Genomic DNA, 24,353 nt, shown 5'->3' with positions numbered 1-24,353 from the left:
GAATGTGGGACAGAAATACAACAAATAAACACAGTTATTGATCAGCATCCACAGTTAAATTTTGCAACACACTTCTCTGGCCAAATATTGTGTACAAAAATGCATATAATAGGGTAAAGTGTGCATAAATGTGTGGAGTGTAGTCGTGGATATAGCACACCCAAGTGCATTTTATTGTAACGTGTGTGGATTCAAATGAAGGTACAAATAAATAAATGTACAAATATACATATAAATAAATGAATGTTAAATAAATAAATAAATAAATAAATAAATAAATAGCTAGCTAGCTAGCTAGCTAGCTGTGTGTGTACATAAAAATTTATGTTTTGGGGAAAATCCAAACTTGGCAGCAGGGCGGTTGGGAAAATGAGAAAGCGAGAAAAACAAAAACTGACATCCTCATGCGTAAGTTTCCTTCCTTTTTAGTTTTTCTTGAAGAGCTCCAGAGCCTTCAAAACCCACCTTTCAATTCCTCCCTCACACACTGATGTCTGCTCAATTGGGCTCACCTCATTTACCTCACAGAATTGCCTTAGTGAAACTCAGGTTTCCCGCCTTAAAAAATATATATTAAGAAAATAGCTTTAAAGCTTTTAAGAACTACATCGCCAATCACTATCTGCTCATAGGATCCCATTTCGTTTCCCTCACAGAATTGCTCTTGCTACATGTTCCTGAGGATCTGGGTTCAGTTTCTCACCATTTTTTGTTTTTAAAAGAGCATCAGGGTGTTCAACAATTGCAGGCAAAATGTGAACATGCATAATTTCCCCCTCCAGTAGAGAGAGGAATTTCTGGTATTTAAGTAACTGTTAAACACAGAGAGAAGCTCTGACAGGCAAACAATACAGCTGGTCACCAACAGGGACTGTCCCTCTTTTGGACACAAAACTGCAGCCCTCTCCCCTCATCCATAAGGACCTAATTCTTGCTCTCAGCTGAAGCTGGTGTTCCCTAGGCCCCATCATCCATTCCTTCACACAGCTCTCTGATTCTTTAAGCCATGGACTTAAAGAGACACTGGGTAATTTGCTTTTCTGGAAAGGTGCCATTCACAGCTAAGCAACCGTCTTTTCTAACTCATGTCCTCATTTTCTAGGGTAACAAAGGGCCTACAGGTTATATAACTGCAACTATCAGGATTATCAAGTCAGCTTTGTATACTTGGATTTTTTTTATGTTGACTTTCTCCAGTTTCACCTTCTTAGAAATGGAGGTGAGGCCTGGCTTGGCCTGGCCTAGTCTGACCGATGAGGGATTCCCTTAGTCCTCTCACAAAGCACCAGCATGCTGACTCTGCACAAACATCTTGCTGCCTTATTTATTGGCACTTATGTACTACTTGTCTTCCTACAGATATAAAAATGTAAGGCTGCCAACGTGCAGCCCCCATTGGAGGAGTTGTAGTGCCACATCACAATTCTGGATTTGCGTGAAGTTGGTGGGCAGGGGAGCAAAAGAGGAGGCAAGTTTTTAAATGGTGGTTTTAAACAACAGCATGGGTTTAAATAAAGCTGTTTAATGTGGTATCGTAGTGCTTTAAATGTATGGCATGAATGTGATCTTAAGTCAGAGTCACTTTCAAGATGATCAGTGGCCTGGAAACCAAACATTATGAGGAACAGTTGAGGGAGTTGGGTATGTTTAGAGGAGACGAAGCGGAGATAGGACAGTCATTTTCAAATATCTAAGCTAAAGGGCTTTCACATGGAAGATGGAAAAAGCTTGTTTTCTCCTGCTCCAAAGGCCAGAACCCGAACCAATGGTTTCAAGTTACAAGAAAGGAGATTCTGAATAAACATCAGGAAGAACTTCCTGGTAGTTGGAGCTGTTCAAGAGTGGAATGGTCTCCCTTGGGAGGTTGTGGACTCTCCTTCCTTGGAGGTTTTTGAACAGAGGTTGGGTGGCCACCTATCATGGAAGCTTTAGTGGAGATTCCTGCATTGCAGGGGGTTGGACTAGATGACCCTGAGAGTGCCTTCCAACTCTACAATTCCATGATTCTATGAAATGCAAAGTGAACAAAATTTATCCCTATCCCTATCTGGCAGGAGGAAAGACAGCAAAACAAAAATGTTATGTTGTTTATTCAGATAAGCCAAACTATCCCAGGCTTTATTTTCTCACCTCGGGGTAACCTGGCTGTCCGTAATATCATGCCCATGTGATTTTACCACACGCCAGGTGCAGAAGGTGTGATAAAATGGTTTGCCTCTCTGACAGCTCTTAATTTTTTTACAATCCACTCTCATTTTCAACCCAAACGCTTCCATCGCCACTAGCCACAGTGTTGATGGCAGAGATTGTGTCTGCAAGTCAAGAAAAATGGATGGGTCCCAAGTGACATCCTCTGCTTCTCCTCTTAACTAACGAGCTGCGATTGAGTCCCCAAACAATTTGTTCCGACAGGTCTTTTGCTCCTGACCAGTGTCTATAATAGATGTGTGCGAGATTGGCTTGAGCAGAGCAGGGAGAAGATATTATTCACATCCCTCATTTCCTCATGAAAAGGGTGCTGGGCAAATCGTACATGATGTTTTGTCAGAGATCTGGATTGGAGGAGCTGCCATGAATCAGGCCTCTGACCTGGCGATCGTAGTGTATGCTTGTAGACATCTGCCAAGCTGTCACCAGCATCACACTGTCTCCTGGCCCTGATTTCAGTAGAAAGACATATGCAGATGGCTCTGTCATGTCACCATGGCTACTGAAGTGTAGGTGGGTTCAGGCATAACCTAAAGACCAGATTTCAGCTCAAAGGGATTTATTGTAGCAACAGGAACAAGACTGACAGGGCCCTGTATATATCTTAAGACGGCTCAGGCGAAACACAAACTCCACCTGTGATAGGTTGCCTTAATGCTGCAATTAAGGAATCACAACACTGGCCTATCTCAGTAGGGATTGGTTGCCTGCCAGCTATTAACAATGTTATTGGAGGGTTTTAGACTCCTCTCTGTCTTTTGTTATGCAGATGGTTCCTGAGCTCCTAGGCCTGTATTGCATGGATACAGCCTAGCTTTGGTCTACAGTGCCTGGATACATAACAGCTTCTTAACTGCCCACCTTCCCTGTAGGCCCCAGTAAACAAAATATGATCCCTCACTCAGTTTTCACTATGCAATCATTTAATATGTAGAGTTGGAAAAGGTTCAGAAAAGGGCGAGCAAAATGATCAAGGAGATGGAGTGCCTCTCTGATGAGGAAACGTTGCAGCGCTGGGGACTTTTTAGAGGAAAGATGTTAGAGGTGGCATGATAGAACTTTATAAAATTATGCATGGCATGGAGAAAGTGCAGAGATAAAATTCTTCCTCTGGAAACTGGAAGATTCAGGACAGATAAAAGGAATAGATTCTACATGCAATGGAACACTCCCACAGGAAGCAGTGATGGCCACGAACCTGGATAGCTCTAGACAAATTCATGGAGAATAATTTTATCAGTCTTTATTAGTCAGAATGTCTTGTACCTCCACTGTTGGAGGCAGCATGTCTCTGAATGCTGAGTGCTAGGAATCACAAGGAGGAAGAATGCTGTTGTGTTCAGGTCCTGCATGCAGGCTACTCGTGGGTCTCTGATATTGCTGACACACACAATGTCCCTTTATGGATATGCCACCACGATGCATGAAAATAAAAAGAGCCAGAGGCCCAGCTATCCCAGCATCTTGTTCTCACAATGGCCAACCTCTGGGAAACCTGCAAGAGAACCTGAGTTGCAATAGCAACTCTCCCCTCTTATGCTTCCCAGTTATTGGTATTCAGAAGCAAAGGAGGGAGAAATCAAAATAGCTGTGTTGGATTAGGTATGTGCCATTTAGTCCAGCATCCACTTCTCACAGGGGCCAACAAGGTGCCTCAATGGAAGAAAGTGTGCAAGCAGGACCCAAGCACAACAGCACTCTCCCCTCCTGTAGCTTCCAGCAACTGGTATACAGAAACATTGCTGCCTCTAACATTTGAACATGCCCATTATGGGTAGTAGCAGCAATGCTCCTTCCATGGCTGTGTGTTCAGTGGACACTCGGGTTGCGGACGTGATCTGTGCAGGATGCACGTTCGCAACCCGCAGCTGTGCGTCTGCGCACGCGCGGGTTGCAATTCAACGCTTCTGCGCATGTGCGACCGCTGAAACGCGGAAGTAACCTATTCTGGTACTTCCAGGTTTCGGCAGTCCATAACCCGAAAAAACGCAACCTGAAGCGTCTGTAACCCGAGGTATGACTGTATTCCTTGTACACCGTTTTGAAATCTGAAGAGTGCCAACCTGACTGTTTGACAAGAGTGATTTTTCTACCACTTCTTAAAGCCAGTTCTCAGTAGCTGCCTGTCTGTAGGTATCTCCTACTTCAGCATACTTTCTGACTTTTCGAGTTCTCGGATGAAGCAGCTCTTGTCACGATTTGTGATTTTTCTGCTCCTGTCTCGTTGCCTCACTGTTTTGGCATTTCTTCAGCCTCGTTCATTAATTTCTCCAGGCTGGCGTTGTTGACACAAACTAGCCCCCAATCTAGCTTCTTTGCCATAGACATGAATTGCTGTGATGACCCCAGCGCTCTCTGGGAAGGTCACATCTATGACTCTCCTCCCAGAGGGGAAACTTGTTAAATTTCTGCCAATGACTTCATCTTGCCTTTAGAAAATGGCAGGTCAGGAGATGGAATTGCGTGTTAAGAGCCACTGATAAACCTTCAGTCACTCTGTTGTGTCTTAAGTTCAAACACCCTTAGGGCACATGCCCTGAAACCACTTCATGTGGATCAGTTACTTCTTAATATCACTTAGCCACCCTGTTATGTTCCTGGGTACTTCTGCCGATGAACTCTTTAGCCCAGCTGAAAGTTTTGCTTTCTTGCCATTTGCTGAAAGTGGAATGAAAACCCCACTACTTCATTATCCAGGACTGATGATCTAGTTCTGAACTTTTAAGAAATCAACCTTTTAGTTTGGCAGCACCCATGGTTTGGAACTCGCTGCCTATTAACATCAGGCATGCACCTTTGCTGTACATTTTTCTGCACCTGCTAAAAACGTATTTGTTCTAACAATCCTGTCCAGACATGTAGAAGCTGATGTGTTTAAATCTAATTTTAACTTAAACTGTTGTTTTTAATAGTATTTTGATTTTTTTAACATTCATATTTTCAATTTTTTATGATCATTTTAATGTTTGTTTGCAAACCACATAGAGGTTCTACCTACAATCAAGTGGCACATATTTTGGAAGGGCTCAGAGATTGAGCAAGCGCTTTGCATGGAGAATTCCCAGTGCAATTTTCCAGGTAAGGTTGGGAGTGTCCCCTGCCTGAAACCCTGGAGATGGTTTGGGGAGAGTCAGTGTAGACAATACTGGGGTAGATGGACCAACATTTTGACTCGATATGAGGCATCACTTCCTATGTTTTTATTTCAATCAGCTCCTTATTCAGAACCATGAGGATTAGGACCTTAATTCTAGGGAAGGGCTGTACCTCAAGGACAGAACCATGTTCAATCTCCAGGTACAGCTGTTGGTAAAATAGAGCCAGATGAATCAGTTGTCTGAATCCAAGTCTAAAGCACCTTCATATGCACACAGGTGCTGCGCAGGAAATAAACCAGAGCACTCTCCAAGGCTGGGCTCTTCTTTCTGGGAAACCACATTTCTCCCCTGAGCTCAAAATGCAAGACAGAGCCATGGGCAAATTGAGGGTATGGTCTTGCTTATAAGAGTGTTGTGGGTTCCTAATGAACTGTGAGAGTCTTTCTCCATGCACAGCTCTGCCCCCACCTTCTCGGCTATCTGCTTGCCACACCAAGCCGCAATGAAATCTAGAAACTAATTTTATGCCTAGAGATAAACAAACAGAACATCTAACCATGCTGGCATACAGACCATCAAGTTTAGTACACAAACGCTGCTTTTTATGTGTGCTCCATTAATAATAAAGTCGGCATTATCGCAATATTTTGCATTTACTCTTGTATAGATTTATTTCCCATCTGCTCCTCTCCAGAAATGAGTTTATTTTACATCAGCGTGATAATGCCAGGGAAGGTTTGTTTTATGTATATTATTTCAGAACCCCAAAACATAGAACCAAGTACGGTGATAGCAAATGCCGTTTGTTCTTCGTTAAGTCCTACCTACTAAAAAAATAAAAATCGAAATCTCATTCCATCTGTGTCTTCCCCAAAATGTTATTGTTGAATCCAACTAAGTTCTAGTTAGGGTAGACCCAGTGAAATTAATTACAGTGGAATCTAACTCCCTTCAGCCCCAGCCAACATAGCCAACAATCCAGGTTGATGGAAGTTGTTGGCAACATTCATTCACAGCACACATTTAAAGCATTATGATACCACTTGAGACAGCTGTGCCTTCTCCAAATAATTCTGGGAGCTATAGTTCATTAAGGGTGCTGAGAGTTGTTAGGAGACTCCCTTTTCCCCTCACAGAGCTACAATTTCTAGGGTAGTTTAACAATCTGTGAGGGAGATAGGGGGTTTCCAAACAACTCAGCACTCTTAATGAACTACAGCTCCCAGAATTCCTTGGGGGAAGCCATGACATTTTAAAGTGCCATCACTGCACTTTAAATGTATGGAATGAATGTGGCTGTCATCTAGCAACAACTGGAAAGGCACAGCATCCTGGTCCCAGCCACAGGGTGCTGAAAGTCTGGAAGCTGAGCTGCTATCCCATTTCCAGCTTAAACCAAAACTGTGCTGATCAGATGCTGTTAAATTGTCCATATCTGAAAGCACCCTCAGCATTTGCCCTGGCACTGACTGGCCCTGTGCTCTTGCTGCAGTGAGGCCCACGGTGCCTCCATGCCCAGAAGGCCCTGCCCATCAACCCACAAAGGATGCCAGCTTCTCTTGTCTCCTCCGTAAGCTCCCAGAATCTGTTCCCCATCATTGCCTCTCTGCTTCAACCTTGACGGAAGGTCACATGCTTTGACCAGCTAAGCCAAGGGGTCTATTACTCAAACCAATGTGTCAAAGAGACTTAAACAGGCAACAGACCCTTACCGTCCACCCGCCGCCATCCGTCGTCATGTCACAGTAAACCTGGAAGCCTTCAGGGTAGTGAGTGGGGAAGACAGAAAAAACACCGTCCTCTTGTTGTCCGCTTGCATAGATGTCAAAGCAGTCCCGAGGCCGAGAGCCTGCAGTGAAGTGTGGGGCAGAAGGGAGTTGGGGGGAAGAGAAACAACAGAGGTCTAATTAATAGACTAAATTACAACATCACTGTTTGAGCCCTTGGCTCTGGACTCTCGCCTATTCCAACTGGTTGCTGTCACTAAAAGAGACTTTGTTCTGTTTTCCTTCTAAGCTCTGGGCAAGTGGAGTTCTGGCAGAACTCTTGTTTCATAGAATCATAAAATTATAGAGTTGGAAGGGACCCAAACAGCCATCTAGTTCAACCCCCTGCAATACAGTTTCTCTCTCTCTGATTTTTAGGGGGTTGATTCGTGCAGAAACAAAGCAGTATGCTACATCTGGGACTGTGTGTTTTTTTTGCTCAGAAGAATCATAGCTGAGTGGTAGAGCATCTGCCTTGCATGCAATTGTTCCCAGATTCAACTCCTGATGTCTCCAGATAGGGCTGGGAAAGACCCCCTGCCTGAAACAGTAGAGAGCTGCTGCCAGTCAGTGTGGTGTAGAGACAATACATGGATCAATGAGCTGACTCACTATAAGGCAGCTCCCTATGTTCCTACAAAAAACACAAAATGCAGTTCTATCTTACCACTGAGCGCTCACTTGTGCATTTGGGGCTGAATACCCACAATTCCCTGTGAAGAGGGACTGATTGCTAAACCAGTCTGGGAATTTTAGCTCTGTGAAAGCAATTGGGGGAAACCTAACAACTATCAGCACCTTAACAAGCTACAGTTCCCAGGATTCTTTGGGGGATGCTATGGCTGTTTAACTGGCATGAAACTGCTTTAAATGTGAAGTGCAGATGGGGCCCAGGATACATATTTTACATTCTCTAAACTTCTTATTTGTGGTTGGTGGAGTGTGAATAAATTATATTCATAATTGCTCCAAGAAGGAGAAGAGAAGGAAGCAGATCTCCTACCGTTGGAACATCCTTTTGGCCGAGCACCCCGAGCTGGAGCCTTCTGGAGATCAGCTTTGAGCCGAGGTCGGACCGCACTGCGGTCCTTCTGCAAGGTGTCCAGGATGTCGCTGACAGAGCTCACTAGTCTCGCCATGTTGGTCTGGCTCTCTGAGAGCAGCTGTGTGGAAAAAGTCCAAACTTGTTATGACTCAGTTCAGGGGGTTTGCCAACACACCATCCGCAGGCACCAACCTGTCCTCTACTAGCTTTAGGACAGCCTGTGAAAGGTCTCAACCAGGGCCAGCCCCAAGACATTATATTTTATATTTTCTTTTATTTCATAAAATTTGTACACCACTTGATTGTAAAAAAAACCCAAAAAACTTCTAAGAGGTGTATGAACGATAGAACAGTAAAATCAATAAAAAAAACCTACAACCCTATTTTAAAACATGAAAAAGTTAAACTACTAAAATAGATTCAAATTACTTCAAGTATCTGGGTAGGCTTGTCAAAACAGGAATGTTTTTAGCAGGTGATGAGAAGAGTACAGTGAAAGTGCCTTCTTGATCTCAATAGGCAGGGAGTTCCAAAGTGCAGGTGCTGCCACACTACGTGATCAAGTTCTTACAAATGCAGAATAGGTATTATGTGGCACTTGCAGTAATGCCAATTTTGCTGCATGAGGCAAGCCAGACAATGGTACCATCACCACCCTGTCCATGCATCCTGACTAGGTGATATCCCCTATGATCTTAGACACAACCTCTGAATAATGTCTTTTTTTGCTTGGTGCTTTTAAAAGCACTGCTCCAGAGTTCAATGGGACTTATGAATGCATTCCTAGCTGCAAGCCTTACTGAGTTCAAAGGGATTTGCAGCCCAATCCTACTAAGCGAGGCTTTGCTCTGTTCTACAGCTCCCTCCTCTAAATTGTCCCTTCAACTTCCTGCCCCCATACTCAGGTACTTTCCTTCCCTCAGCGGCTGTTCCTTCCAGTCTCTACAGTTCTATGAGGCTCTGATTCTAATACTGATTTCCATTCTGCCCTATATTTGTTACACGCAGGACCATTTCGATTCTGCCACAGTTCATCTTCCACCCAAAACCACATTATTAATCTCAGTTGTCCGGTGAGGCAAAATTATATAACTTACATAATTTATGTAAATGAGATTCCTCTTCCATTATGGCACCCGATTCATTTCAGTCATTTATGAACTGAAAACAATAACAACAGTGAATACTGATTCTACTCACTGGATTGATTTCTCTTTTGGGCATGGTGGTGAATAAGCCAGCATCTGCAATTCCCAGCCCCATTTCCAGTTTTGCCAGAATCTTCCGACATCCCTAATGGCTCCTTCCTTCCTTCCTTCCTTCCTTCCTTCCTTCCTTCCTTCCTTCCTTCTCTCTCTCCCTCTCTCTCTCCCTGCCCCCCCCCCAAACAGTCTGCCTTTATTAAATTTATATAAGAGAGTTAACACTCAAAAATTAAAGCACAAGATGCTTTTCATTTACGTTGAGAAGGGAAATGTGTCAAGGGAACTGCATTGCATCTTTGCTTTTTATGATATGGAAGAAATACAAATTTAATAACTAATGATTTCTCATTGCCCGTTGGTTTGTCTGGGAGCTAAAGTTGCTGAGCTAATAGGAAAGGTTGCAGATTTTTGCTCTGGCCATTTCTAAAATTAGACTAAGGCAGCCACAGTGACCGAAAGCAATCTTGTCATTTCTGTCAAAGTATCAATTGGGTTTTATTTTACTCTTCTTCTTCTTCTTCTTCTTCTTCTTCTTCTTCTTCTTCTTCTTCTTCTTCTTCTTCTTCTTCTTTTGTATATAGCACTTTTGGGTATTAATGGTGGTTCATTACATTAGTCCCAATGCTAAGATTTTTTTAATGTAGTGTTTATTCAAACCGTAGTTCAAATGTAGTTCAAAACCGTAAGTGGTTTAGGCCCCATAGGTATATCCCTACAGACTCTCCTGGGTGTTAAGATCAGCAGAGGAAAGACATTTTCGTAGTTTCACCTTCCTTAGAAGTTTAGGGTAGTGGCAGGCCTGGAAGAGGACATTCCATTGTGGAAGTCCTTAAGTTGTGAAGTTTCCTCTCTACAGAAGTGGCTCTGGCTTCTTCACTATGCAGCTTCTGGCAAATGCTGAAGTCGCACCTCTTTACCCTGACCTATTCCTGAGACTGTAATCTGTTTTTAATCATTTTTAATTCTAAATTGTTGTAAGTTGCCCTGGGACCCTGCTGGTAAAGGATGGGTAATACATTTAATGCTAATAATAGTGTGCTGGGGTGTGTGTGTGGAATTTTTATATATATACATATTGCATTGCTCATTATTGTTTTAAACAAGCTTACCCAGATACGTAGAATGTTTACATGTGTCTTAATACATTTTTAGCTTAGTTCTGTTTTTAATTATTATTTGAATGTTTACATAGTAGTTTAAACTGCTTTTAATGTTTTATTCTTTTTGTAAAGTATTCTGAAGGTGGGTTTTTTTTAAATAAAACAATGCCATGGTAAATGAATCATATGGGGAAGAAAACATTATCATGATCATCATTGTTATTCCTATGTTAATATCCCAACTTTCCTTCAAGAAGCTCAAGGTAGCATATACAGTTCCTCCCTTTTCCTATTTTATCCTCACAACAACTCTGTGAGGTAGGTTAAGCTGAAATACAGTAATTGGCCCAAGGTCATCCACTGAGCTTCTTGGCTGACTGGGGATTTGAACCCTGGCCTCCCAGGTCCTAGCCCAACACTACAGCATACTGGTTCTCAATATCAGGAGTATGCAATGTAATAGTCTGAAATAATTCCCCCCTCCTTTCACAGTGGACCTAGTAATGTATATGGTAACATTTTAAACAAATGCTATCTGGGCCCCCATTGTGGAAGCTTTATCTTATTGTGCTGCAAATTGATTGCATTTCTCTGCCAAAACATCGAGAGTTTTATGTTGCATTCTGCTGTGTTTGTTGATGCTTTTAATGATCATGTATTTTATTCCCTTTGCCCTGTAGACTTGCCCAGGGAACACTGTTGATGGGCAGCTATGTAAATCTTGTCATAAAACAACAAAAATGCAATTGAAAATTGGGCTGCTATAGGTGATCAACTCTACAAAGCTGACTTCAGCTGCAGTGCATGGGGTGGCAGGCTGTGCTCTGCGTAATGGCTTATTGCTTGTACACATGCATTTGTGTTTGCGCATATGCTAGAGGCAAGGAGCATTTGCCCATTACTCTTCCTTAAGGGTGGGGAGCTTTTTCTGACTGGTGATTCAGATCTCTATTACCCCCAACCCTGGAGAGCCCAGCTGCTATCAGGTGATACTGAGCTTTGATGCCCCAACTGCCAGGACTTCAAAGCATGGTGAGGAACTGTTTGAAAGCCCTTTTGCAAACAGCCTCACACTACTATTCAAACTTCTGAAAATCAGGGGTCTAAAGAACTGTTTGCAAAATGGCTTTCAAACAGCCCTACACTGTGCTTTGACTATATGAGCCTTCTCCTAGCAGGGGAACAGGTAAACTGAGCAGAATTGAAACTTCTGCTCACCAGGTTCAGTCCTTGTGGATGCAGGGGTCTCCTTTGCCAAGGGAATATATTAGTGAAGCAGACCCCAGCAGGATTGAACCTAATTCTGACACCCATCAATGATGTCAGAGGATTGACAGGTGGGCCATGGATTGGGAGAAATGACTTTGTGGGCCAACTTGAACTCCCAGGCAGGGAGGCTAGAGGCTTCCCACCCTAGCAGTACTTGAAGATATGACTTCTGGAGACCTAGGGGAGGCTGCTGAGCTCCACATAAGGACAATTGTAGCAACTCAAACGAAAAAATGTTAACAAGGCATACCCAAAACACCAAAGCCAGGCCCAGAAAATAAAAGTAATGGATATATCATGGCATGGACTAAGAACCTAGAAGCTGAGATATCAGAGGAGTAATCAGACTTGCTTTGTGGTTCTTCCCATATAAGACACTTTGTCTGGGATCCTGCGTTGTCTGAGGAAACTACTGCTGTCCTCAGACTCTGATGACTGGACCTTGTAGTGACCAGGGATTTCCCTCCAACTAGGTCATCACTATTCTGACCTTCACCCGCTAGGAGCCAGAAATTGTGGCATGAGACTTTTGTCCTTTACATTAGCTGCAGGTTTGCTTTCCATGGTGCTGAAATCATTCCACTGTGGTTTTGCATATCGGCAGAACTATCCAAGGTCCTAAACCTTCCCTACACCAGAAAAGCACCAGCAAATCACCTTACCCCTGTGTCCTCCTGACCAAGTTGTTGCTTTCCTGGGATGACTAAACATTGGTAAACAAGAACAGCACATGGAAAATATTAAATAGCAATTAACACTTAGATGCACTCAGGGAACCTTTTCGTCTTTGGGGGTCAGAAGTTTATCTGCCACTGGCCCCTTTGGGCCAAGTTTAACAGACGGGCAGGGCAGCCTACCTGTCAGTCATCATCAAGGAATGAACCAGCAAAGCAGTACCCAGCAGGATCGTACACTTTATTCATAAGCTGATGAGCAGAAAGTTAGGTTCTGCTGGCTGTGGGGGTCAGCTGATGGGCAGTTGGATGTGCTTGGGGGGGAAATGGCCTTGCAGACCCCTTGCAGAGCCAAGATTGGCCCACTGGCTACAGATTCCCTACCCATGGACTAAGGTGGTGCCATTTCATTGTTAGTGTGCTGCCAAAGCTTCCTGTGGCTGTAGGGGGGGTATGTGTATTGCATGGGGGCTCACAATACTCACAACAGCATTAAAAACAACATTGCAATCGCTATACATAGTATCAAACCCAGTAGCATATAATTAAAGCAAACAATAACTAATTCATCAAAGTAATTGAAACAATTCAGTGAGGCTTGCTGAACTCTAGAGTTCAAAAAATAAGGATCCCTTGGCAGAAGTGATGGGTGGTTTTTAAAAGCAGATTTTCCAACATCACAATTTTCCATTAAACACCCTACACGGGGGTGGGGGGGTGGGGGTGAAAATGCGAACAGCTTTTCTCCTTGCTCGCACCTTTTATCAGACTTCTCCATAAGAGTCAGCAGTTCTTATCTAATATACAGTGATGATTCATTGAGGAATTGCCTTACTTCAGCAAGAAACAGGTGCAAAACCAGGAGGGTTTATAAAGGTTTTTACAAGGATGTGATGATGATGTCTTACCTAACTGAAGATGCAGGCGAAGAGGAGGATTTAGAACTACAGGAAACTGGTTCACACTGAATCAGGCCATTGGTCTATCAAACTCAGTACTGTCCACACTGACTAGCAGTGGCTCTCCAGGGCTTCTGGCAGAGAGTCTCTCCCTGACCTACCTGGCAATACCATTGGGGATTGAAACTAGGGCCTTCTGCATGCAAAGCAGGTGCTCTACCACTGCGCCTTCACTCCTAAGAATATAGGAAGCTGCCTCCTTAGTCCAAGTTGGGGCATTTAGCTCAATATTGTCCACACTGACTGCAGTGGCGCTCCAGGATTCCAGACAGGTGTCCTTCTGGACCTACCTGGAGGTGTTGGGGACTGAAGGGACCTTTTGCGTGCAAAGCATGTGCTTTTCCTGAACATAAGAAGAGCCCTGCAGGATCAGGCCAATGACCCACCTAGTCCAGCATCCTGTTCTTCCTCAGTGGCCAACCAGATACCAACTGTAGGAAACCTAAACACAAAAGCACCCTTCCTTCCTTCCTGCAGTTTCCAGCAATTAGTATTCAGAAGCATTAATGGCTTCCAAATATGGAGGTAGATCACAGACACGTTCAGAGGCATCCTTGTTGCTCTAGCCCAGTCTCAAGGTTTATGGGACTGAACCCCTTCCCCCTGCCCAGGCAATTAAACCTCACTTGAATGCAGAGTTGAAATGGTCAGCCATTTTGTTTCCAGGTGATGCACTTTCCCTTTCACTACAGGGATGTAATGGCTGTTCTTTCCACCACCCCCTCTAACCTTGCCTTAGGCATCAGCACTGAATTTGCAGAAGCCTCCTTTGATGACTTCAATCAAAATGCAACAGAGTTCACTGAGGTAAGCCAACATCCTCAGGGCTCACCAGCATTTAGCTACCTGTCTGGCAAATGAGCTCTCAAACGCTACGTGCAAAACATGCACAGACTCCCCTCCCCTGCCTTCTGTAACCTTCCCAGTTTTCCTCCTATGAAACCTCCCCAGTTTTCCTCCTATGAAAAGCTGTGGCTGCAACTTTCCTCCTCCAACCAGTGTTGCGGTTGTAAATTTGGAAGTGCATAAACTCATTGTGAGAGCCCCTATACAGCCACATCAGCAAGGAAAGTCTATCAGGGGCAAAGGGCCACATTCCCTTTGGGGCAACCTTCTGGGGGCCACATGCCTGTGGTGGGTGGGGTCAGAGCCAAAAGTGGGCTGAGCAATTTGGCTGGTAGCTTAGTTTCTACCCTAACAATTATCTTCTATATGTTTTTGGCTTTTTGTATTTAATCGGTTTTAACTTGTATAAGCTGCCTTGAGTCTTGGTCTCGGAAAAAGGTGGGATATAAGTAAATATTGTTGCATGCCACCCCAATCTCTGAGCGGTGCGAGATTCCAGGGGTTCCAGGCACTTACCCAGGGTTCGGTGTCCTCGGAATGAGGGACAGCAGAGACGGTGGTGTCACAGAATCACAGAATCGTAGAGTTGGAAGGGACCACGAGGATCATCTAGTCCCACCACCTGTAATTCAGGAATCTTTTTGCCCAAACATGGGACTCGAACCCACAACCCTGAGATTAAGAGTCTAATGCTCTACCAACTGAGCTATCTCAGGTTGACAATGTGTTATATGGTTTATTTACATCTATATACTGTACAACCTGAGCCTGTGTTGGAGGGGCTCACAGGATTCACCCGCCCCCCAATTTGGTCTTGCTTCTCCCATGGCCTCAGCACTGGATTCAAGCAGAGATCCGGCATAGCTCTTTTTCTCATCTGCCCAGCCTGCCTCCAGCTTCTAGCTTCTAGCTCACACAACTCTGGCCTTTGTCTTTCTAACTGCCAGACAGAACTCTGGCCTTTGTCTTTCTAACTACCCTGCCCATTTGTCTTCTGGCACAGAGCCACCAAGAGTCACCAAGAAACTTGCCTGGCTACTCCATCAATTGAATCCTTATTGTATCCAGGAATTAGAAGAGACTGTATACAGGTACACAGCCTACCTCCCCAATTCACAACACTATAATAAATGCAACCACCACCACAACAACACATCCTTATCTATCCTCCATCCAGACAAGTAGGAGTCTTGAGCAAAGTTCACGGACACATCCCAGGCAGGCAGAAACCCTCAAGAATGATGCGAAGCAGGACTGGTAAGGGCTGTGGTCCTGGGAAAAGTTCTGAGAGCTAGGCAGTTAGCTAGAGAGCTATAGGGCAGCATCCAGCCCCCAATCCTGAGGGTCCCCATCCTAGTCACAGCTCTGAGAAGAGTTCAGAAATGCAGACCACCGTGTGATCCATTACAGCCAGTGTGATACAGTGGCCAGTGTCCTATTAGGACCTGGGAAACCAGGGTTCAAATTTGCACTCCCCCATGAAGCTTGCTGGGTGACTTTGGGCAAGTCCCCCGCCTCTCAGTTTAAAATATCCCATAGGGTTGTCATGAGGCTGAGAACTATGTAAGTCAACTTGAGCTCCTTGGAGAAAAAGGTGGGATACAATAAAGAGATTATAAGTAAATACTTATACATGCATGTATCAAAAAGGAGCAGCACACAGAATGAACAAGTCCTTTGCATCGGGAATAAGCGCCATTGAACTCAGCGGCTGGTTCCATGGGGACTGGCAGGGAGCCCAACAGTAGGTGGTTCCTGAGCCAATGACAGGTAGAGCCACACCCTGATTGGTTGTATGCATGAAGATGGTCAGGTAGGGGGTGGCCAAGGGCAGACTAAGGTTGGTGGGGCAGCAACCTCTATATGACCTAATCTCCACCACTTGCAACCACAACTGTTTTTATAGAGGCTATGGAATGCTCCCTCTTGCCTTCTTCCATTCTTTCTGTAAGAAAAACACACTTCCTGAAAACCCGTTAAGAGAGTTAGCGTCCTATAAACCAGGGAGCCTGGGTAAGTAATGGTGTATATTCAGGGGGAGATAGAAAATGTTTTGACATCTGTTTCTAAAATAATAATTAAAAAACCAAACGTTTGCACTGCACCTAACTGCAACAGAACTTAACATTTTCCATATAATTTGATTTTGGTTTTTTTACATGGATGGAAGTGACTTAAATAAAATATTTTAAAACCCTCCAATCCTGAGGACAGTCTGCAGTTCACGAAAATCTCTGGTCAGCTACTATTTTATTTATTTAAACTGAGATGATGGTTTTTTTAAAAGAGACTCCACATTTTTAATTGATTGAGGGCCAAGGGGTCAGCAGCAATGGAACACAGGAAGCTGCCTTATCCTGAGTCAGGCCATTGGTTCATCCAATTCAGTACTGTCAACACTGGCTGACAGTGGTTCTCCAGGGTTTCAAGCAGGAGTTCTTCCAAAAACTAACCTTTCCCCTGAAATTAAAGATGCTAGACCTCTGACTATGACCCTTCAAATGGCTTTAACTTGCTCCTGGGACACAAGCCAAAAGTTATTGGGGATGAGGGGGGGGGCACACTGCAGTTCTGCTAGCTGCCTGTCCATAACATATGAAAATCATCTCAATCTATATCGGTCCCTAACTTATACTTTGCATGACTTGTGTATTTACGGGGCAAGTGTTCACAGGAACTAGCCTCTTGCCCCTCCGCTCCCATCCATCACCTGTATGAGACGGCCTTGCTCATTCTGCAGAGCGTTCAGCTCCTGCCCCATGGTGCTGTGCCCTTTCTTCAGACCGTCACAGTCTGCCCTCAGCTGGGTGGCATGGCTGAGAACTTTGGACACCTCATCCGACAGGCCCACCAGCAACGCCCTCTCCTGCCCCTTTGACGACTTTGTCTCGGCATCAAGATCTGTCACAGCCCTCAGGACAGACGACTGGAGGCCCTCCAGGCGGGTGAAACCGGTGCCCTGGTCTGGGCAATTGGGGTCGATGAATATGTTGACACGAGAGCCATCAGCTTTCTCGATGGTGACCAAGGCGTTGGCTTCATCGGGATTGGTGCTGATGATGGGTGGGGATTCCGTGACGGGCGTGTGGTAGTGGTTCATGAAGAGGATGGCGCCAGTGACAGTGACGGCGAGGAGAACCGCCACAGACAGGAGGACGGTGCAGAGGATATAACCGCAGCTCATTCTCTAGAAAACGGAAGCAGAGAGAAGGTTATGGCCACTTTGTGGGCCAACATAGCAATGGCAAGAGATGGGTAGGGATGGGAAGCGAGGGGAGAGAAAGTCAGTTCATGTCAGGGACCAGAAGCTGGGTTCCTCTTCATTTTATTTATTTTTTCAACAATCTGTTGTTTTTAAATTACCGTATTTTTTGCTCTATAGGATGCACTTTTTCCCCTCCAAAAATGAAGGGGAAATGTCTGTGCGTCCTATGGAGCGAATGCAGGCTCCTTGGCTTCAGCGATAGCAACGCGAAGCCTCCGAAGCGCAGAGGGAGAGATCCCCCCGTGCTCCGGAGGCTTTGCGTTGCTTTCGCTGAAGCCGCCTGAAGCCCCCAGAGCGCAGGGAACTCCTGCTGTGCTCCGGGGACTTCAGGCAGCTATCCGCAAGCCTTTGGAGCGCAGGAGTTCCCGCTGCACTCCGAAGGCTTGCGGATAGCTGCCTGAAGCCTGGAGAGTGAGAGGGGTGGTGCACACCAATCCCTCTTGCTCTCCAGGCTTTGCTTCGCTGGAGAGGCACTGCACAGTTTTCCCCTCTGCGCAGCGCCCCTTCAGCGAAGCGGGAGGAGAAATGGAAGGGACTCCGTTTCTCCTGCCACTTCGCTGAAGGGGCGCTGAGCAGAGAGGGGGAGAAATTTTTTTCCCCTGTTCTCCCCCTCCAATGGTCTGGTGCGTCCTATGGTCCGGTGCGTCCTATAGAGCGAAAAATACGGTATATGGCTACTAGCCACTGTGAATATGCTCTTCCTCCATGATTGGAAACCGCAGGAGGGGAGAGGGCTCTTGTGGTCAGGTCCTACTGTTGGGCTTCCCATTCAAGCAACTGGTCAGCCACTGTTAGAAGAGGATGCTGTATTAGGTGGGCCATTGGTCTGATCCCATGGGACTTTCTAATATTCTTACTCCATATCTTGTTCACTCTCTCACCATCCATTTACAAGATGCAGGGACAGCCACCAACTTCAATAGCTTTTGAAATAGGTTAGACAGATTTATGGAGGTTATCAACAGTTACCATTCATGATGGCTATGTTATCTCTCCTCTGTCAGAGGCAGTATGCTGGGAATCACAAGTGCAGTGAGTTGCTGTTGCACTTAGGACTTGCTTATGGGCTTCCCCCACGGTTGGGCTCTGTGAGAAGAGGATGCTGGACTAGATGACCAGCAAGCTCTTCTTGTGTTCTTATATTACCATTTGATAGGGTTCTTTTTAATCTCAAATGGGTTCACAAAAAGAATAAAACAATGAAATTATGAGTTTGAAATAGTTAAAAACAACTGTTTAAAGCATTAAGAAAAATAATTAAGATGATAAGCTGGCAACCACATTGAAGCACATATCAATGTTCTCTGTGCCTAAGCAGAAATGTTTTTAGGAGGCACAGTGAAGACACCTACCAAATATCAATTGGCAGGGAATTCCAAGGTGTTGGTGCTTCATCAGGTGATGGAGGCAAGGACTGTGAACCTGAAGGAAAAGGTGATGCAAGGCCAACTCCAGAGGCATTGCTACCAGATGAATCTGTGGGGCCAATACCCCCTCCAGCCAGAGGATCTGCCTTCCTCTGACTCTGACGACCCCACTGTGCAAACCCCTGGGAGATCTGAGCCCCCCTCAGATGACATCAGAGTCTCATCTCCCTCCCATTTAGGGTATGCTGCAGAGGTGTGGTAGTCTGTGGACACAGCAGGTCAAAAGCCCATTACTTTTTCTGCAGATGGGTCCCATCAGGGTCCGTTGTCTCCAGCATCCTAGAACTGCCCCATCAGCATGAAAGGAAAGCTCCTTAGTCACTATGGAGACCAATCAGAGTGAAAGGAGGTAGGGCAGCCACTGAGGATGTTCTCCTAGGGTCCCTCTGGAGAAGATACACTGGAAGGACACCAAGGAGTTGTTGTTCTGTCTGCTCCAAAGCTAAGCCAGAGTCGTAGTTGTGGGGGGCAGAGGAGTGGGGCACATCATGGAGGTGGCACTTACCATAGGCTGGGGCCTGCAGCGGGTCCAAGCCACACATCTCTCTTGGGAGTGACACAGTGGCTCAGGCGCCTGCAGGCTCGGTGTTGCCCAAAATGGCAGCGCGGAGCTTGCGTCTGCCCATCGCCTACCCCTCAGCCGCCCTACAGCTGAGGCAGAGGCGGTGGGTAGGCTCTTGGGAGGCTCTGGACAGCATGCCCTGCCCTGGCTCGCCCCACCGCTGGGCGCAGGCTGCACACCGCCCTGGGTGCCTGAGTAGCTTGCTACACCACTGCTGACAGCACAAGGGGGCTTCCATTTCAATAGAATGGGGTACAAGTTCTGTTATATATGCTCAAGGAGAACACAACCTAAGTCACTCCAAAAAAGGATGCTGGAGCATTCCAAATCATTTGACCATGTATGTGAACAGACAATAGTATATCTAGCTGAAGGGCAACACAGATAGATTGGCACTGAGTGTTGCAGTGCACCCTTAATTAGAATTATTGCATGATTATAAGTTTATTGTCTAATGGCTGTGACTGTCATGAAAGGACCCTGTGAACTGGCCACTACACCACTGGTTAGCTGCAATGCTCCCCTCCCCCCAAGCCCACTGATATCCCCCAGGATATCTCAACACACTGGGATTTCAGAAAGTTTCTCCTTTGCTTAAGCAATCCATTGCCCAAGGGTCGTGTTGAAGGGCACTTTCAAAATAAGAATATAAGTACTTGCTGAGTGCCTTTCAAGGGTACAAAAAGTACTCGAGATATATAGCCTCAATAAACCTTCGTAACAGCCGATATGTCCCCGTACTGTAGTTGCCAATATGTGTGTGTGTGTGTGTGTGTGTGTGTGTGTGTTGAAGCTGGAGTAAAATAATAGCTTGTCTAAAGTAGGGTTGTCACCTTTGGTTGGGCAAAAGGACAGGTCGGGGGTGGTGGGAACGGGGGGGACGACAAAAATTACTTTACCTGATGCAGAAATGACTTCAAAGCAATCCATTACAATCCTCCGCCCCCCTACTCTCCACAAGAGCCTTGCAAAAACCCTGCCATGCTCTCTGACCCACCCTATTCACTCTGTCTGCAAAAAACTCCTGCACTGGACCCGGCCCCTCTAAATCCACTCTCCAACCCACCCACAACCACCCCTGCTAGCACAAAACCTGAGACTCCACCATAGAAGGCCTGCGCACTGCAACTCCCCCCCCCCTCTGCAACCCATCCTCTGCCCATGCAAAAACTCTCTCTCAAATTCCTCCTCTCAGCTCCATCCCACCCTCTGCCCATGTCCCTCTGGCTCTCACTCTCGCTGTCCTCATGGACCCACCCTTTCCTGCACAAACTCTTTGCTCAGGCTCTTGTTCCCCTCCTCCCACTGGACCAACCCTCTACCACGCAGTTGGAGGAGGAGGAGTCCAGACTGCTTGAAGTCCAAACAGGACAGGGGCCACTTTTCTCCAAAAAAAGAAAAAAAAAGAATGATCATGCTTTTCTAGGGACAGGTGGCATTGCAACCCTAGAGTCATCTAGAGAGCTTGTGGCCAACAGCAGATTTCAAACAAGGGCCTTCTGGCTTGTGTTTGTAGTTGTTGTGATTGACCACCTCAGTTTGCATTGGAAAGAATATTTTGAACCAAGTATAGAAGCGGGAGGTAGGTTAGGCTGAGAGACAGGGACTGTGACCCAAGGTTGCCCAGTGAGCTTCATGACTGATTTAAACCACTGTCTGACATTCACAGACCAACATTCCAACCACTATACCACACTGCTCCAGTATAATTAAGGTTATTAATTATTTAATATTCCATAAATTTATACACCACTTGATTGTGTTTTCTTTTGTTGTTTAAAAATACACGCACACTCAAATCAGTTATTCTTAGCATAAATGTGGTGCTGTATCCAATGTTTCTCCTACTCAGAGTAATAATGGGCATGACTATCGTAAATCCCTTAATGTCAATAGGTCTACTCTGATGAGAACTTAGTTGGATGCATCTATTTCATATTATTATTAGCCTCAGCGCCTAGGACTTGCCGATCGAAAGGTCGGCGGTTCGAATCCCTGCGGCGGGGTGCGCTCCCGTCGCTCGGTCCCAGCGCCTGCCACCCTAGCAGTTCGAAAGCACCTCCGGGTGCAAGTAGATAAATAGGGACCGCTTACCAGCGGGAAGGTAAACGGCATTCCGTGTGCTGCTCTGGCTCACCAGATGCAGCTTGTCATGCTGGCCACATGACCCGGAAGTGTCTCCGGACAGCGCTGGCTCCTGGCCTCCAGAGTGAGATGAGCGCACAACCCTAGAGTCTGTCAAGACTGGCCCGTACGGGCAGGGGTACCTTTACCTTTACCTTTACCATTATTATTATTATTATTATTATTATTATTATTATTATTATTATTTCCTGTTATTCACCTCACCTATCCTAAGATACCTGGCTGATCATACAGAGCGGGGGTTGTTCTCTGAAGGTGAACAGATAAATGTTCACTCCTCAGAGACATCTTTCTACCAGGCAGTTAGTTAGACAGAAGGGCGCAATTGATATACGGCTCGCTTGGGTGCCTGCTCTATGAAATAATAACGACAGAGGGGTCACGGAACAGATGCGCTTCTGCGGTTGGATTCGTTTTTATTTAGTGCGACAATAAGCAGTCCCCGCTTCCAGCAGGGCCAAATGGCGAGACCTGGTTCCGGTCAGGAATTCCTTCCACCGTGACTCTGGAGTCACCCCAGCGCCTCGCCTACCGAAGAGGTTGACGGACCTCATGACTCTTTAATGAGTCTGGCGGTTTGCAGTGAGAAAACATCTCATTGCTGCATGAATCATGAATCTCTTTCGTTAATAAAAAAGCAAGGAGATGGGACAGGGAGAGAGGGGAGGTGAAGGCAGGGGCAGTGTTTTTAGAGCAGGGAGTCTTATTTGGAAATAGCCCAGGGCACCAATTCCTTTCCAGAGCTACGCTCTCCGAGGTGTGCCGTTGATTCTGCAAAGTTTGCAGCAATAGGATGCTGGTTGGGGATAGCTCTGACCTTTGGGACCTTGTAATGTCTCGTCACTAATAATAACGCCCCCCCCCCCAAAAAAAACACCCAGCCTGCCTAGAGCATTTTTGCACTTCTCCCCCTAAAGTTTCCATTTTCTTTTAATAATAAATGCTACAAATGAACAGACAGATCATGGTGAAAAAGCTTTTTAGATTTAATTTCAGACTTTCTGATGCCAGTCCCACTCAAGAGTAAACCTGCTGAAATTTATGGATTTAAATTAGCCATTTCTGATAACTTCAGTGGGTCTACTCTGAGCAGGACTAGCATTGGATGCAACCCATTATTTCCAGTGCAGTTTCGCATGTGCTCGTTCACAAGTCCATCATGTTTCTACAAAGATTTTTGTGGAAGATGGAGTTCGTGCAGAATGCTGCAGCATGACTGCTGACAGGAGTGAAGCTGTGTGAGCATATAACACTTGTGCTCAGAGATCTGCACTGGTTGCCTATCTGCCACTAGGCCAACTTCAATGTGTTTGCCTGTGAGATCTTGCCTTACCCAATATCTGCCTAATAATAATAATAATTTATTATTTACACCCTGCCCACTCTGGGCGGCTTCCAACCAAATATTAAAAACAATCCAGCATCAAACATTAAAAACTTCCCTAAACAGGGCCACCTTCAGTTGTCTTTTAAAAGTAAAATAGTTGCTTATTGCCTTGACATCTGTGGAGGGCCTTCCACAGGGCAGGCACCACTACCGAGAAGGCCCTCTGCCTGGTTCCCTGTAACCTCACTTCTTGCAGCGAGGGAACCGCCAGAAGGCCCTCGGCACTGGACCTCAGTGTCCAGGCTGGATGATGGGGGTGGAGACACTCCTTCAGGTATACAGGACCGAGGCCGTTTAGGGCTTTAAAGGTCAGCACCAACACTTTGAATTGTGCTCAGAAATGTCCTTGGAGCCAATGCAGATCTCTCAGGACCGGTGTTATGTGGTCCCGGCAGCCACTCCCAGTGATCAGTCTAGCTGCCACATTCTGGATTACTTGTAATTTTCGGGTCACCTTCAAAGGTAGCCCCACATAGAGCGCATTGTCCAATTGTCCAAGCAGGAGATAACTAGAGCATGCACCACTCTGGCGAGACAGTCTGTGGGCAGATAGGGTCTCAGACTGCGTACCAGATGGAGCTGGTAGGCAGCTGCCCAGAAGTAACCAGTGCCTCCATGGACAGCTGTGAGTCCAAAATGACTCAGGCTGCGTACCTGGTCCTTCAGGGGCACAGTTATCCCATTCAGGATCAGGGAGTCCTTCACAGCAGCCCGCCCCCTGTTCCCCAAGAACAGTACTTCTGTATTGCCAGATTCAACCTCAATCCGTTAGTCGCCATCCATCCTCCAACTGTCTCCAGACACTCACACAGGACCTTCACGGCCTTCACTGGTTCTGATTTAAAAGAGAGGTAGAGCTGGATATCATCCGCATATTGATGAACACCCAGCCCAAACCCCCGGATGATCTTTCTCAGTGGCTTCATGTAGATATTAAAAAGCATGGGGGAGAGGATGGAACCCTGAGGCACCCCACAAGTGAGAGCCCAGGGGTCTGAACACTCATCCCCCCCCCTTTCTGAACACGTCCCAGGAGAAAGGAGCAGAACCACTGTATAACAGTGCTCCCAGCCCCTCAAGACAGTCCAGAATGATGTTATGGTCGATGGTCTCAAAAGCCACTGAGAGATGCAGCAGAACTAGGAAACAGCTCTCACCTTTGTCCCTAGCCCACCAGAGATCATCGACCAGTGCGACCAAGGCAGTTTCAGTCCCATGGTGAGGCCTGAATTCTGACTGGAAGGGATCCAAATGGTCCACATTCTCCAGGCGTGCTTGGAGTTGTCCAGCAACCACCCACTCAGTCACCTTGCCCAAGAATGCAAGATTTGAGACTGGGCAATAGTTGGCCATATTGGCCAGATCTAAAGATTTTTTTTTAAGAAGCGGTTTAATGA

General features: G+C 45.8%; 1 protein-coding gene and 1 long non-coding RNA gene across 2 annotated transcripts in view; one reads left to right on the top strand and one right to left on the bottom strand.

Moving 5' to 3' along the window:
- LOC310836342 overlaps nucleotides 1-24,353 on the top strand; it is a 121,867-nt gene that overhangs the window by 35,524 nt on the left and 61,990 nt on the right. The window lies entirely within an intron of this gene.
- Nucleotides 1-24,353, bottom strand: part of FIBCD1 (fibrinogen C domain containing 1) — a 77,712-nt gene that overhangs the window by 26,691 nt on the left and 26,668 nt on the right. Inside the window, exons 3-5 of the mRNA XM_083721414.1 lie at nucleotides 16,881-17,357; nucleotides 8,076-8,235; nucleotides 7,019-7,155 (exon numbers count right to left, since the gene is read on the bottom strand). Of these exons, the coding sequence (XP_083577540.1) occupies nucleotides 7,019-7,155; nucleotides 8,076-8,235; nucleotides 16,881-17,357 (774 nt within the window). The remainder of the gene's footprint in view (nucleotides 1-7,018; nucleotides 7,156-8,075; nucleotides 8,236-16,880; nucleotides 17,358-24,353) is intronic.

The sequence above is a fragment of the Podarcis gaigeae genome (assembly GCF_964106915.1).
Source record: "Podarcis gaigeae genome assembly, chromosome: Z".
Lineage (NCBI taxonomy): Eukaryota > Metazoa > Chordata > Lepidosauria > Squamata > Lacertidae > Podarcis > Podarcis gaigeae.
Note: the sequence above shows the minus strand (reverse complement) of the source record. Positions and strands in the feature narration are given on the sequence as shown.